The sequence below is a fragment of the Bufo bufo genome, chromosome 2 (assembly GCF_905171765.1).
Source record: "Bufo bufo chromosome 2, aBufBuf1.1, whole genome shotgun sequence".
NCBI lineage: Eukaryota > Metazoa > Chordata > Amphibia > Anura > Bufonidae > Bufo > Bufo bufo.
Genome location: NC_053390.1, coordinates 140969448 through 140986213, shown reverse-complemented (window position 1 = coordinate 140986213; position 16766 = coordinate 140969448). Strand labels below are relative to the sequence as shown.

The window sequence follows — 16766 nt, the reverse complement described above, 5'->3', positions numbered from 1 at the left end:
ATATGAAAACCGCTCAAAAAATAAAAAAAACTATAGCTCTCAGAACATGCAGACACTAAAACATAATTTTTTTGTTTCAAATATGCTATTATTGTGTTAAAATGAAATAAATAAAAAAGTATACATATTAGGTTTTGCTGTGTCCGTAACAACCAGCTCTATAAAAATATCACATGACCTAACCCCTCAGATAAACACCGTAAAAACTGTATCAAAAAAAGGCATTTTTGTCACCTTACATCATAAAAATTGCAACACCAAGCGATAAAAAAGGCATCGGTCAAAAATAATGCTATTATTGTGTAAAACTTAAATAAGAAAAAGTATGCATATTAGGTATTGCCACATCCGTAACAATCTGCTCTATAAAAATATCATATGACCTAACCCCTCAGGTGAACGCTGTAAAAATAAATAAATAAAAACTGTGCCAAAATTACAAATTTTTTGGTCACCTTGCCCCATAAAGTGTAATAATGAATGATAAAAAAATCATATGTACCTACCCAAAACTGGTACCAATAAAAACGTCAACTCTTCTGCAAAAAACTTGCCCATGCACAAGACGATCGGCAGAAAAATAAAAAAAAAAGGGCGTTCAGAAAATGAAGATACAAAAACCTAATTTGTTTTCAAAAATGCTTTATTATGTAAAACTGAAACAAACATCAAAGAAAGTAGACATATTTGATATAAAAATAGCACATGATCTACCCTGTCAGATGAATGTTCTAAAAAATTAAAACGGTGCCAAAACAGACATTTTTTGGTTACCTTGCCTCACAAAAATTGTAATATAGAGCAATTAAAAATCATATGTACCCCAAAATAGTACCCATAATACTGTCACCTTATCCCATAGTTTCCAAAATGGGGTCACTTTCGGGAGTTTCTATTGTAGGGGTGCATCAGGGGGGCTTCAAATGGGACATAGTGTCTAAAAAACAGTCCAGCAAAATCTGCCTTCCAAAAACGATATGGCGTTCCTTTCCTTCTGCGCCCTGCCGTGTGTCCTTATAAGTTTACGACCAGTTTGGCTATTAACCCTTGGTGTGTTAAAAAAAATTATTATCAAAATGGAAAATCTGTCAAAAAAGTGAAATTTAGAAATGTTATCTCCATTTTCCTTTAATTCTTGTGGAACACCTAAAGGGTTAACAAAGTATGTAAAATCAGTTTTGAGTAGCTTGAAGGGTGTAGTTTCTACAATGGGGTCATTTATAGGGGGTTTCCACTATGTAAGCCCCACAAAGTGACTTCCGACCTGAACTGGTCTTTAAAAAGTGGGTTTTGGAAATTTTCTTAAATATTTTACGAATTGCTTCTAAAATTCTAAGCCTTCTAACGCCCTAAAAAAATAAACTATTTACAAAATGATGCCAACATAAAGTAGACATTTGGGGAATGTTAAGTAATAAATATTTTTATGATGTATCACTTTCTGTTTTAAAAGCAGAGAAATTTTAATTTAGAAAATTGCAAATTTTTCAAAATTTTGGGTAAATTTGTGATTTTTTTCATAAATAAAGGTGAAATATATTGACTCAAATTTATGACTATCATGAAGTACAATGTGTCACAAGAAAACAATCTCAGAATGGCTTGGATAAATAAGTGTTCCAAAGTTATTACCACATAAAGTGACACATGTTGGATTTGTAAAAAAATTGGGTAGGAAGGTGAAAACTGGCCCAGGGTAGAAAGGGTTAAAAAGGCTGGAGGAGAATATGCTTCTATATAAACAGACAAGTCATAGAGGAGCAAAGTCTCTTCTGTCCTATAGGCTGTAGCTCCGCAGGAATCCTTTGCTGCAGCCAGACAATTATACATTAGCACAGGGCTCGACAAATCCCAGGTGCCAGGTCGCCATGGCGATCAGGAATTTTGTCCTGGCGCCTGGGTATTTGCCCTCACGTGGCTGCCCCCCAGTAATCCGGGGCGCTCCCGGAACTGCGTCGCCTCTACGTGGACTTCTCGGACAGTCTGGCAGGGAAGGAGTTACCCGGATCCGCCCCGCCCGCTCACTGAATGCTGCTCGTGGCTAGAGACATCAGCTTCTCTAGTGGGCATTCCTTCTCCCTGGCTGTAGCGCTGTCCAATCACAGTGCAGCGCAGGGAGAAGGAACGCCTAGGAGAGAAGCTGATTTCTCCTCCCCATTGCTCCGATAGTAATTAGCATATGGAGCAGGAGACAGTAATGAGGCACGGCGAACGGAGCAACGCTCAGGAATAATAGTAAGTGCTGGGACATCTCTGGGCACCGCTCTGTGTAGCCTGCTTCTTAAATTCTGGACCCATATAAGGTCATCTTTAACACATAATACAGGAGGCACGTGCCGGCAGCAGAATCACATAGCCGGCACCCTGCCTCTGACAGGGAGCTGCGATCAGCCGCAGTTAACCCCTCAGGTGCGGCACCTGAGGGGTTAACTGCCGCTGATCTGCTGCCAGTACCCGCCTCCTGTATTAAGGGTTAATTATCATTGGTGGCGCAGTGCTCCCCCCCCCCATTAAAATCATGGTGGCACAGTCCGCCCGCCCCTCTCAACCCACCAGTATTAAAATCATTGGTGGCAGTGGCCACATTCCCTCCTCTTCATTGGTGGCAGTGGCAGTTCCGATCGGAGCCCCAGCAGTGTAAGTCTGGGGCTCCAATCAGTTACCATGGCAGCCAGGACGCTACTGAAGCCCTGGCTGCCATAGTCGGCTCCCTGCTGCTGTGTGTACAGAGCACAGGGCAGCAGAGAGAGTGTGAGGTCCTATTCACCCTAATAGAGATCTATCAGGGTGAATAGGACAAGGGATTAAAAGATCCCAGGTTCTAGCCCCTAAGGGGGAAATAGTTCTTAAATAAAAAGTGTAAAAAAAAAAAAAACACCAAAATATTAAGTATAAATCACCCCCTTTCCAAAATAAAATATATAAACAATAAATAAACATATCACATATTGCCACGTCAGAAAAGTCCAAACTATTAAAATATTTTAAAAAGCCGGAACAGAAAAAAATAAATAAAACTGCGCTATTCGCCATTTTTTTGTTTTTGTTTATTTTTTCCGCGTGCTATCGAATGGTATCGAGTATCGCAATACTTTTTTATGGTATCGAAATCGAATCAAAAATTTGGTATCGCAACAACTCTACTCTGTACACTGCCACTGTATGTGTTTGTGCGGTTCTGTACACTGCCGCTGTATATGTGTGTGCGGTACTGTACACTGCCGCTGTATATGTGTGTGCGGTTCTGTACACTGCCACTGTATGTGTGTGCGATTCTGTACACTGCCACTGTATATGTGTGCGATTCTGTACACTGCCACTGTATATGTGTGCAATTCTGCACACTGCCGCTGTATATGTGTGTGCGGTACTGTACACTGCCACTGTATATGTGTGTGCGGTACTGTACACTACCGCTGTATATGTGTGTGCAATTCTGTACACTGCCGCTGTATATGTGTGTGCGGTTCTGTACACTGCCGCTGTATATGTGTGTGCAATTCTGTACACTGCCGCTGTATATGTGTGTGCGGTTCTGTACACTGCCGCTGTATATGTGTGTGCGGTTCTGTACACTGCCGCTGTATATGTGTGTGCAATTCTGTACACTTCCGCTGTATATGTGTGTGCGGTTTTGTACACTGCCACTGTATATGTGTGTGTGATTCTGTACACTGCCACTGTATATGTGTGTGCGATTCTGTACACTGCCACTGTATATGTGTGTGCGTTTCTGTACACTGCCGCTGTATATGTGTGTGCAATTCTGCAATTCTGTACACTGCCGCTGTATATGTGTATGCGGTTCTGTACACTGTCGCTGTATATGTGTGTGCAATTCTGTACACTGCCACTGTATATGTGTGTGCGACTGTACACTGCCACTGTATATGTGTGTGCGGTTCTGTACACTGCCGCTGTATATGTGTGTGCGGTTCTGTACACTGCCACTGTATGTGTGTGCGATTCTGTACACTGCCACTGTATATGTGTGTGCGGTTCTGTACACTGCCACTGTATATGTGTGTGCGTTTCTGTACACTGCCGCTGTATATGTGTGTGCAATTCTGCAATTCTGTACACTGCCGCTGTATATGTGTATGTGGTTCTGTACACTGTCGCTGTATATGTGTGTGCAATTCTGTACACTGCCACTGTATATGTGTGTGCGACTGTACACTGCCACTGTATATGTGTGTGCGGTTCTGTACACTGCCGCTGTATATGTGTGTGCGGTTCTGTACACTGCCACTGTATGTGTGTGCGATTCTGTACACTGCCACTGTATATGTGTGTGCGGTACTGTACACTGCCACTGTATATGTGTGTGCGGTACTGTACACTGCCACTGTATATGTGTGTGCGGTTCTGTACACTGCCGCTGTATGTGTGCGCGGTTCTGTACACTGCCGCTGTATATATGTGTGCGACTGTACACTGCCACTGTATATGTGTGTGCGGTACTGTACACTGCCGCTGTATATGTGTGTGCGGTACTGTACACTACCGCTGTATATGTGTGTGCGACTGTACACTGCCACTGTATATGTGTGTGCGGTTCTGTACACTGCCGCTGTATATGTGTGTGCGGTTCTGTACACTGCCACTGTATGTGTGTGCGATTCTGTACACTGCCACTGTATATGTGTGTGCGGTACTGTACACTGCCACTGTATATGTGTGTGCGGTACTGTACACTGCCACTGTATATGTGTGTGCGGTTCTGTACACTGCCGCTGTATGTGTGCGCGGTTCTGTACACTGCCGCTGTATATATGTGTGCGACTGTACACTGCCACTGTATATGTGTGTGCGGTACTGTACACTGCCACTGTATGTGTGTGTGCAATTCTGTATACTGCCGCTGTATATGTGTGTGCGGTACTGTACACTGCCGCTGTATATGTGTGTGCGACTGTACACTGCCGCTGTATATGTGTGTGCGACTGTACACTGCCGCTGTATATGTTGTTAATGCCCATGTTGTTTGGTTCTAGACTTCTTTATATGTTCATTTAAGAGGTGTTATTTTTGTCGCTGAAAATAAGGCTTTATAAGGTAAAAAAAAAAAAAAAACGGCTCCTAACTTTTTTAGCTGGCTCCTAGATTCCAAGGAAATTTGTCAAGCCTTACATTAGCACCATATACTTTTGTGCCTAAAAACTAGTTATTATATCCCCATTGAAAGGGAGTGTCAATAACACTGCTGTCCACCATGCTTTTTACCGATATACATTAATTCTAGATTAAACAGGTGCGTCACCTCCAGATGGCTTCCTTCTCTTTTCCATGCACGTACTTTATAATAAAACCCGTCTATTTATTTTCATTGCCCTGGGATACAAAATGAAGCTTCTCTCTGGACACAATTGTCTTCTCAACAAAGGCCGCAGAGGATCTGTGTTGTATCCCATGACTGCAATGTAACAATTCTGCCCGATAACAGATAAATAGCTTAAAAGCCCTGGACAAAAACTAGGAACGACTGCATTTAATATAAATCACTGGAAAGATTCACATACTAGAGTTTAATTGCAAGATAACTAAACCTGGTAGAAAATGAAGGGAATAAATCTGTTTGCTGGTGTATCACTCCTATACGTACATATAGCAGCAGTCACGTATCAGTAGTGTTGTTTCTATGATGTTCTTTTTTTTGCCTAAAACACATTGATATATGAACCCCATATTTTTTGCCTACAGTTCACACTATAGGAGACAATTATTTATCTTGCGGATTGTATTGCGCCAACATATTCTGCAGTGCTTGACAGACATTGCCACCATTTACATAAGACTACTTTCACACTGGCGTTTTGGCTTTCCGTTTGTGAGATCCGTTGAGGGCTCTCAAAAGGATCAATTTTGCCCTAATGCATTCTGAATTGAAAACGAATCCACTCAGAATGCATCAGTTTGCCTCCGTTCAGTCACCATTCCGCTCTGGAGGCGGACACCAAAACGCTGCTGCCTGTCCGCCTGACGAAGCGGAGCCAAACGGATCCGTCCTGGCACACAATGTAAGTCAATGGTTACGGATCTGTTTTCTCTGACACAATCTGGCACAATAGAAAACGGATCCGTCCTCCATTGACTTTCAGTGGTGTTCAAGATGGATCCGTCATGGCTATAGAAGACATAATACAACTGGATCCGTTCATGATGGATGCATGCGGTTGTATTATTGTAGTGGAAGCGTTTTTGCAGATCCATGATGGATCCACAAAACGCTAGTGGGAAAGTAGTCTTAGCCAATGCCCCCAATAGGGCTTGCAATCTAAGAGCCAATGAAAGGAGCAATTATTGCTCACAAATTAATCGTTGCCAGCTCGATAGCTGCATATGCATGCAACAATAGATGGGGATTTATGGGGGCTGAACTAATACGATAGTTCAGTATCATACAGTTTCCTTGTTTGTTGAGAGTACATCCCAGTTTACACAGGGTAATGTGCTACCTGCAAATGAGGGTTTTAAGTGCCACATGAAAAGACCAAGATCACCCAATGAAGGAGCCAGGGGCGTAACTACCATAGCGGCAGACCATGCGACTGCTATGGGGCCCAGGGCAACAGGGGGCCCAGTCTTAGTTGGGATTATCTCCTCTTCTACTGGGGTGAAAACTTGGTCAGGACTCTACACTCTAAGGCCCCTTTCACACGGGCGAGTATTCCGCGCGGATGCGATGCGTGAGGTGAACGCATTGCACCCGCACTGAATACCGACCCATTCATTTCTATGGGGCTGTTCACATGAGCAGTGATTTTCACGCATCACTTGTGCGTTGCGTGAAAATCGCAGCATGCTCTATATTCTGCGTTTTTCACGCAACGCAGGTCCCATAGAAGTGAATGGGGTTGCGTGAAAATCGCAAGCATCCGCAAACAAGTGCGGATGTGGTGCGATTTTCACGCACGGTTGCTAGGAGATGATCGGGATGGAGACCCGATCATTATTATTTTCCCTTATAACATGATTATAAGGGAAAATAATAGCATTCTGAATACAGAATGCATAGTAAAACAGCGCTGGAGGGGTTAAAAAAAATAAAATAATAATTTAACTCACCTTAGTCCACTTGATCGCATAGCCCGGCATCTCCTTCTGTCTCCTTTGTTGAATAGGACCTGTGGTGAGCATTAATTACAGGAACAGGACCTTTGATGATGTCACTCCGGTCATCACATGGTACGTCACATGATCTTTTACCATGGTAATGGATCATGTGATGACCGGAGTGACGTCATCAAAGGTCCTGTTCCTGTAATTAATGCTCACCACAGGTCCTGTTCAGTAATGGAGACAAAAGGAGATGCCGGGCTACGCGATCAAGTGGACTAAGGTGAGTTAAATTATTATTATTTTTTTAACCCCTCCAGCGCTGTTTTACTATGCATTCTGTATTCAGAATGCTATTATTTCTCCCTTATAACTATGTTATAAGGGAAAATAATACAATCTACAGAACACCGATCCCAAGCCCGAACTTCTGTGAAGAAGTTCGGGTTTGGGTACCAAACATGCGCGATTTTTCTCACGCGAGTGCAAAGCGCATTACAATGTTTTGCACTCGCGCGGAAAAATCGCGGGTGTTCCCGCAACGCACCCGTACATTTTCCCGCAACGCCCGTGTGAACCCAGCCTAAGGCCTCTTTCACACGGGCGTGTCCGGATTAGGTCCGGATGCGTCCCGGTGCATTGCGGCAATTGCAGTCAGTTTTGTAGGAACGCAATTGCAGTCAGTTTTGACTGCGATTGCGTTCAGATGTTCAGTTTTTATCGCGCGGGTGCAATGTGTTTTGCACGCGCGCAATGAAAAACCGACTGTGGTACCCAGACCCAAACTTCTTCACAGAAGTTCAGGTTTGGGTTAGTTGTAGTGTAGATTGTATTATTTCCCCTTATAACATGGTTATAAGGGAAAATAATAGCATTCTGAATACAGAATGCATAGTACAATAGGGCTGGAGGGGTTAAAAAAATTTTTAACTCACCTTAATCCACTTGTTCGCGCAGCCGGCATCTCTTCTGTCTTCATCTGTGAGCAATAGGACCTTTGATGACGTCACTGCGTTCATCACATGATCCATCACCATTGTGATGGATCATGTGATGAGCGTAGTGACGTCATCAAAGGTCCTATTGCTCACAGATGAAGACAGAAGAGATGCCGGCTGCGCGAACAAGTGGATTAAGGTGAGTTAAATTATTTTAAAAAATATTTTAACCCCTCCAGCCCTATTTTACTATGCAGAATTTTACTATTCAGAATGCTATTATTTTCCATTATAACCATGTTATAAGGGGAAATAATAATGATCGGTTCCCCATCCCGATCGTCACCTAGCAACCGTGCGTGAAAATCGCACCGCATCCGCACTTGCTTGCGGATGCTTGCGATTTTCACGCAACCCCATTAATTTCTATAGGGCCTGCGTGACGTGAAAAACGCACAAAGAGGAGCATGCTGCGATTTTCACGCAACGCACAAGTGATGGGTGAAAATCACCGCTCTTGTGCACAGCCCCATAGAAATGAATGGGTCAGGATTCAGTGCGGGTGCAATGCGTTCAACTCACGCATCGCATCTGCGCGGAATACTCGCCCGTGTGAAAGGGGCCTAAAGGAACAACTTTTAGAAAATGGTCAATGAAAAGGGTTTAGGCGGGAACCCTTCTGTCCTGTGTGTGGGGCCTGGTTTGATCCTTGCTATGGGGCCCTTACTTCTCTATGTATGCCACTTGAAGGAGCATTTGCAAATGTTGTCCTTGTCAGATTTGGCCCCAGTGCTGCAAGACAACAGTGTGCCCACAGTGGCTCGGTGACATAACATAAGAACATAAGCTTGAAAGCGTTGGTTCTACAAACCTGATGTACAGTATGTGTGACATCACAGAGGTGGAACCCTCAGCAATCTTTACAAGAACAATCGTGGAGGTGTTTGCTTTCAAGACAAAATATTAAGGGGAAAGAGGAGCAGCGGAGGATACAGTGTTCTTGGAGTTGGCAACTGTCCATCATTGACACTAAAATAAGGTCTATTAGCTTAGAAAGTATAGTTTGTAATTGGATTGAAAACTGGCTGAAGGACCATGTCCAGAGAGTTGTGGTCAATGATTTATATTCTGAATAGCCCTCAGTTATAAGAAGTGTACAACTACAAGCTGACTTGGATACCCTGAGTGTTTAGGATAGATGTAAAGTTATGCATCTGGATAGTAATAATCTACATGCATCATACGTCCTGTGAGGTGCAACACTAGAAGACAGTGGCGGACTGGGAAGTTAAAGTGGCCCTGGAAAAAACTAAAAGTGGCCCCATCTTTTAGGTGGGTCCAAAGTGACAAATGGCAGGCAACACAAGTCGGTGTGGCCAGGAAAAGAGAAATACCATAGTGCAGCATAAAATTCCGCCCCAGCAGAACCAAATATCATAGTACAGCATAAAGTACTGCTGCAGTAGAACCAAATACCACAGTGCAGCACAAAACACTGCTGCTCCTACTGCAGTATTCAACTGTATCTCCATCCTGAGGACGGTGATATAGTTGAATTCTGGAGAGCACCTGCACCTGATACTCCTAGCATTAATTAAAGCTGAGAGCATCAGATTATCCCATACCCAGCTGTTGGCCATGATGAGTGCTCAGGTATCCCCCTGAGCATCGGCCCATCAGGGAATTTCCCTGTAGGGTCTATGGCCAGTCCGCCCCTGCTAGAAGAGTCAGCTGTTGAGAACAATCTGGATGTACTTGCAAATCATATACTAAATAACGGCATGCATCACCTGCTTCTAAGGAAAGTAGGATACTGTTGTGTATTAAGTAAAACATAGACTCACAGAACAGGAATATAATATTACTACTTTACAAAGCATTGGTGTGGCCTCATCTGGAATATGCAGTTCAGTTCTGGGCACCAGTCCTTAGAAAGAAGGCCCTGGAGCTGGCAAAGTACAAATAAGAGCAACTAAACTGGTAAGGGACATGGAGGGTCTTAGTTATGATGAAAGATTAAAAGAATTACATTTATTTATTCCTGAGAAGAAGCTCCTAAGGGGGACATGATTAACCTATATTAATATATAAATGGCCACAAAGTTTTTGCTTTAAATATTTTTTTTTTAAAGCAATGTTTTTGCTAAATAAGATATTCAGGTTGTGATTAGCAACAAGGGAATTGACAACTTATGATGCTTTGGTCCTCAGATTACAATCAGCAAACATTAATGAAATCGGCAGCACTAGATTATTTCCATCCAGTATCATCAAAGAGGTCTACTGGTACCCGCAATGTCATGCCTTGGCCCCCAGCCCCCCGCAGACAATAGTATAGAAAAACTGCAGAATAGAATCAGCAGTTAAAGATATACAAGGTTTTATTCACAAAGGATATGGATGATTCGACTCATCTGAATCAAAATGTCGCTATTCTTGGCGAGTAAAAGCTTATATGGCTGTTACTGCAAATTCTGCGCGCTGCATTTCTTCTACACAACACTTTACATCTGGCAGTATGAGTGTAATTACAAACCTGTTTAAAGGCAGTGACGCTGTGTCAGGAGAGCTGTCTACAGCTCTATATCAGTGGTCAGCATAGTCATTGTTGTCTCCCGACAATGCACCTGTTTTCTTCAGGGATTTCTGGCAAATGTTATACACAATAGGCTACTTCTGACAGCCCCTCGACAGAAATAGAGTGATTTACTGAGGAAATTCAAGACTTTAAACAGATTTGTACTACGACAGGAATACTGCAGATGTACTTTAGACTTCACATATCGGCAATGTGAGGAGGACAAGCTGTCCTTTACCTAATCACATAGCACTGCTGGTGCAAAGGACCACATAATAGACTGTGGGGGGTGCTCTCTGTTCTCCTGGCTACAAATCATTTAGCCAGTGTGCATGAAATTATAGAACCACCTTTGTGGGAATGATATTGTGTTCCTCTCATACTAATCATGGTAGAGGTAGACACCTGTTCTCAGAGTATTGTATACGGCCTCTTTCACACTACAGTATGTCCATTTCAGTGTTTTGCGTTCCGTTTTTCACGGATCCGTTGTCCCGTTTTTGGGTTCCGTTGTGTCTCCGTTTCCGTTCAGTATGTCCGCAAAAACGTTTCAGTATGGTTTCCGTATGGTTCCCGTATACGGTCCGTTTTTCACGGATCAAAAACGGAAGCCACCTGTATTTGTGCTCAGCCAAAGTTTGGCAACAAGAAACACATGGCCACAGTGGGCTGGGCCTAGCATTTGTTAATGACGGATCCGCAAAAAACGGATGACATACGGATGACATACGGATGCCTTCCGTATGCATTCCGTTTTTTTGCGGACCCATTGACTTTAATGGAGCCACGGACCGTGATTTGCGGACAAACATAGGACATGTTCTATCTTTCCACGGCACGGAAATACTGAAATACTGAAACGGAATGCACACGGAGACACTTCAGTATTTTTTGCTGAACCATTGAAATGAATGGTTCAGTATCTGTTCCGTATACTGAACTCAAAAAACGTCCAGTATACTGAACGCAAAATACTGTAGTGTGAAAGAGGCCTACAGTGTATAAAAGGACATGTACTGCTATGAGCATCTGCTGTTCAGCTCTCACATGGTTTATCTATTGAACACACAATATATAGTTTGTGTTGTTCATTTTTGGAAGCTATTTTAATTGCACTGTACCAAAAAAGTACTTTGCTCTCCCTTAACCGCTAGTATCGTGATACTATCACTTCATTCCACTTTTACTCCCTCTAAATCCAATTTTCTGACCCTCTTATTTCCATCTTCTGCAGTCTGAAGCACCTTCACATTGGAGTGGATTAACAAGACTCAACAAATATATAGGTTAGATAAAATTTCTAGGTGAACATTTCAAACCCGTTCTTCTTGGACTCCATGAAGAACTTTGTATGAATTAAAGGGGGTATTCCCATCACATACAATGGGGGCATATCGCTAGGATATGCCCCCATTGTCTGATCGGTGCGGGTCCCACCTCTGGAACCCGCACCTACAACGAGAACGGCGTGGGCAGAGCTGTGGCTGGAGGACCCCGGATTTTCCGGGGTCTGTCCACCACCAAGCGCTACTTCCTGCTGCTCCCATAGAAGTGAATGGGAGCGCACCACACAAGCGCGGCCCCTGCTCCCATTCATTTCTATGGGGCAGATGGAAATAGCCGAGCCAGCGCTCGACTATTTTCGGCGGCCCCATAGAAATGAATGGAGGGCGGCTGCGCATGCGCAGTGCGACCTCCGTTCATTTCCCTGCTCCGTTCTCATTGTAGGTGTGGGTCCCAGAGGTGGGACCCGCACCTATCAGACAATGGGGACATATACTAATGATATGCCCCCATTATCTGAGATGGCAAAACCCCTTTAAGACCTGGACTTAATGGAAAACTTCATATGAAAACCTTCATGGTTCTTCTGGATCTCCTGCATCACAAATATCAATATAGTAGACCTTATGCCCTATGCTGTACTCTAGTAGCTATTGGTTTCTGCCATTTTTCATCCAATAATCAGTATACCAACTGTAGTATTTTCATGGTATCGTTCCTTCTCTCCTCCTCCTGTTTTCCACCCTTTCCTATGCCATTTCAACCCTCCTACCCCCCCCCCCCCGCTCTCCCCTCCTTCTTTTGTTCCTAATTTAACTTACTTTATGACTGCAGAAACTAAGCATTTATAAGTGGTCTTTATGCATGATTATGAATCTTTACATGAAACATTTGGGACATACAGTGCACTGTATCTGGTTGTTCTATTGTTTGTTATCTATATATTACCTATAAAGAATTTACAAATAAATGTTTGTGCCGCTTCCTAGAAATCTGGACTAAATGACTTTCCAAGTTCAGGAAAACATTTGTCAAGGTGGAAAATGACATAAAATAAGTTATTTGATATATCCTGCTCCAGGGCTCCCCAGTGGTCTCCATTTACTTGGCTGCAATAGATGATGAGTCCGTCTATCCAGCCAATTTGTTTTAGTGGTATAGGACTCGAGACCACTGATTGGCCGCAGCTGATCTCCCTTGAAAACAAAAGGATCAGGCATGTTGAAACAGCCTGACTTTTCTCACCGCACACAGCTTCAGTTGGGGGATCTATTAAGGCGCGTTTCACACGAACGTGACGGATTGGCTCTGGATGCGTTCAGTGAAACTCGCACCATTTTGCAAACCAGTCAGTTTTGTCTGCGATTGCGTTCAGTTGTTCAGTTTTTTCCACGTGGGTGCAATGCGTTTTGATGCGTTTTTCATGCGTGTGATAAAAAACGGAAGGTTTACAAACAACATCTCTTAGCAACCATCAGGGAAAAACGCATTTAAGCCCCATTCACTTCTATGGGCCAGGGCTGCGTAGAAAACGCAGAATATAGAACATGCTGCGTTTTTCAAGCAATGCAGAACTGGTGTGTGAAAAAAGGCTCATATGCACAGACCCATTGAAATGAATGGGTCAGGATTCAGTGCCGGTGCTATGAGTTCACGTCACACATTGCACTCGTGCGGAAAACTTGCTCGTGTGAAAGAGACCTAACACAATATGCTACATGGTTGGCTGGAGGGTTTGACCAACATTCATCTAATGTGTATGGTGCCCATACACATTAGATTAATCATCCAATGTGTGAGAGAGAATCTAAATCGCACATCCTCATTACTATGCAGTTGGTGTTCCTGAGAGGCTGTGAACAGGTGAGCTCTTTGCACCAGTTCACATGCGGTGCTGGACGGTGGCCATCGCTGCTTTTGTGCCGTGCTGGTGGAGTAATGGGACCCAGGGGCTTGGTGGCTTTTCTGCACAGTGGGTGCTGTGTGGCTACTGGATCCCATTGCCTGCTGGAGCAGTGTGGAGGCGTGGTGGTCACCGCACTGCGCCGCGCCATAGTTAGAGTAGGTCCCCACTTGAAAGGAGGCGACCTTGTCGTGGTAAGTGGGCCTATGCTCTTTGATCAAACTGTATACTAATGCCTCCTAATAGTGCATAGCAAATTTAGGATAATAGTGCTGTATAGCCATTGTTTATCTTGCTTAAATTTAAAACAGTTGTTGTATCAAAAGCATAGTAATGAGGATGTGCGATTTAGATTCTCTCTCACACATTGGACACATTAGATTAATGTTTGACTATTTTATGTGTTTGGGGGTGCCCCGACTCTCCTTGATAAAGAAGAATTGTGAATGTTGAATTTTGCAGCCTTGACCTTTTGTTCTTTGGAGAGTTAAGCTGCCAACAGAGGCTTTCTACACTCTCCCCATTTAGAACATGCAAACTTGGCCAAGCTGAGGCCATGGGGAAAGGGAGCGGGAAGGGGGAGAATAGCTGCTGGTAAAGTCACCTATAGATGTTTCCTTGAAAGTGGTAGATAGAAGCACCTTGACCACCCACTTTATCTCCATTTGGTAGTATACATTATTACTGAGCATGGTAGATATTTTGTAAAATGTTACTCAAGGCATGAAGCCCACAACTTTGTATCAGCTGTTGACCTTTCCAGAGCTAATGTACATTTATTTTTTTACCAGGTGGGAGACCAAAGATATAGCAAGTCTTACAGAAGAGGAAAAGAACTTGATGGAACAGTTGAAAGAGATGATACAGTGTGGACACAAGACTTCCTCAAAACCTTAACGATGACCTTAACATATTCCAGAAACCTTTTACAATGAACAATTTGCCAGTTTGATGGATATTTAAGGACATAGTTACATAGTTGCAAAGTTAGTATGGTTGAAAAAAGTCCATCAAGTTCCACCAAGGGATGGTTGGGGATGGGAATTTTAGGAAAGGGGAGTGAGACAAAGACTCCTACACATTTTCATAAGAATTAATGTTATTTAATTTCATAATTTATGTACGCCTTTTTTTAAAACCATCCACAGTTCCTGCTGTGACCACTTCCTGAGGTAAATTATACCACAGATTAACAGTTCTTATGGTAAAGAAGCCTTAACGCCTCGGGAGACTGAACTTTTTCTTCTCCAGATGGAAGCAGTATCCCCTTATTTCTTGAGGAGATTTTTACATGAAACAGCTTTTCACCATATTTTTTGTATGACCAATTAATATATTTGTACAATTTAATAATGTCCCTTAATGTTCCCCTTAGACGCATCTTCTATAACTAAATAAATATAATTATTTTAATCTTTCCTCATAGCTAAGACCTCCTCCCATAACCCCTTTATCAGTCTTCTTTGTACTTTTTCCAGCTCCAGGGCATCTTTTCTATGGACTGGTGCCCAGAACTGAATTGCATATTCCAGATGCTGATGCACAAAGGCTTTGTAAAGTGGTTATGATACATCTCCCGCAACTCCATGTCTCTTTTAATACATGAAAATGTCCGCCTAGACTTAGAAGCAGCTGATTGACATTGCTTCTGTTACTTAACTAATAAAACATATTTTTTTTTATTCTTTCTCTTGGGAATTATTTCAGTCAGGATTTATACACTTGGAAACCTACATTTAGGTTACAGGGATGGCAATTACCCTGGGCCTCCACCATCTGGGAGCCTTAACGAGGTTGTCCCACAAAAAAATATTTTACAGTTTTTAAACCAGCACCTGGATCTGAAAACTTTTGTAATTGTATGTAATAAAACATTTTGTTTAGCCACCTGCTCTTTGTTCATTTTTTTATTTTTTTGTCCTGCTCACTGAGAAGGCCGCACATGCTCAGTTTCATCCTTCAACTGCCTCCTGAGCTGTGATAGGGAGAGAGCTCCAGCAGAAAAGAGATCTCTAGATCTTTGTGAGAAACAGGACTGGTTCTAGCTTTGTTAGAAAGAAAATGGGCATGGGCGCTGCTCCACTTACCATTCTACAGTGGCTCAGACTTACCCACCTCCCACAAACTCCCTATGGTGGGTCCATCCACCAGGATATTCTGTATGGTCCTCTCCTGCAGGCCATGTCCTCTCCAGTCTACCCGTAGGGCCAGTTTGCACAGGTCCTAATTTTCTCCAGGACCTGTCACCACAAAATGCAATTCAATTGGAAAACACCAATTGATAGAGCAGGAGAAGCTGAGCTGATTGATAGATAGTTTTGTGGGAAAATATTCTGTAAACCTGTAATTTACACATTTATATCTTTGCTTTTTTGCAGCCCTGGAATACCTGTTGGTACAGGGAGGAGGTGTTATCAGTGATTGATAGCATTTTGTGTATGAATGTGCATACAGAGATAGCTGTCAGTCACTGATAACCCCTCCCTCCTGTACCGATAGGTATTCACAGGAAGTGGAAAAAGCAAAGATATGAATGTATAAATTACAGATTTTAGTGAATATTTTTTGCCATAAAACTATATATTAACCGCTTCACGTCCGCCCATAGACTATAAACGTCCTATGGGTGGACGTCTATTTCTGACAGCACGTTTTAAAACGTCCTGTCAGAAATAGCAGCTGCACGCTAATCGTGCAGCTGCTGATCGGGTTGCCCTCTGTCAGTGACAGCAGGGCAACCCTAAGACAAGGCAGGGACAGTTCCCAGGTGTCCCTGCCTTCACGATCGCTGCAGACACAGCGCTCACCGAGCGCTGTGTCTGCAGAGAAGGAAGCGCTGTGCGCTTCCTGTTCCGGCCCGGCGGTCATGTGACCGCCGTGACCGGAGTGTGCAGGGGCTGTGTGAGGTCTCTCAGAGACCTCGATCAGCCCTGCTGTGAGGCTGTACAGCGCTGGATTGCTGCTGTACAGCCTCTCTAGGGGTGCATTTGTCCTGTAACTGGGG

The 16766-nt window shown here is 43.2% G+C and overlaps 1 protein-coding gene across 2 annotated transcripts in view; it reads left to right on the top strand.

Moving 5' to 3' along the window:
• The window catches only part of KIAA0825 (KIAA0825 ortholog), a 481507-nt gene extending 465912 nt beyond the window's left edge, over nt 1-15595 (top strand). For both annotated transcript variants that reach the window (XM_040421546.1, XM_040421545.1), the window contains exon 20: nt 14554-15595. In XM_040421546.1, the coding sequence (XP_040277480.1) occupies nt 14554-14659 (106 nt within the window). In that variant the 3' untranslated portion in view covers nt 14660-15595. The remainder of the gene's footprint in view (nt 1-14553) is intronic.
• The last annotated feature ends 1171 nt before the right edge of the window (nt 15596-16766 follow it).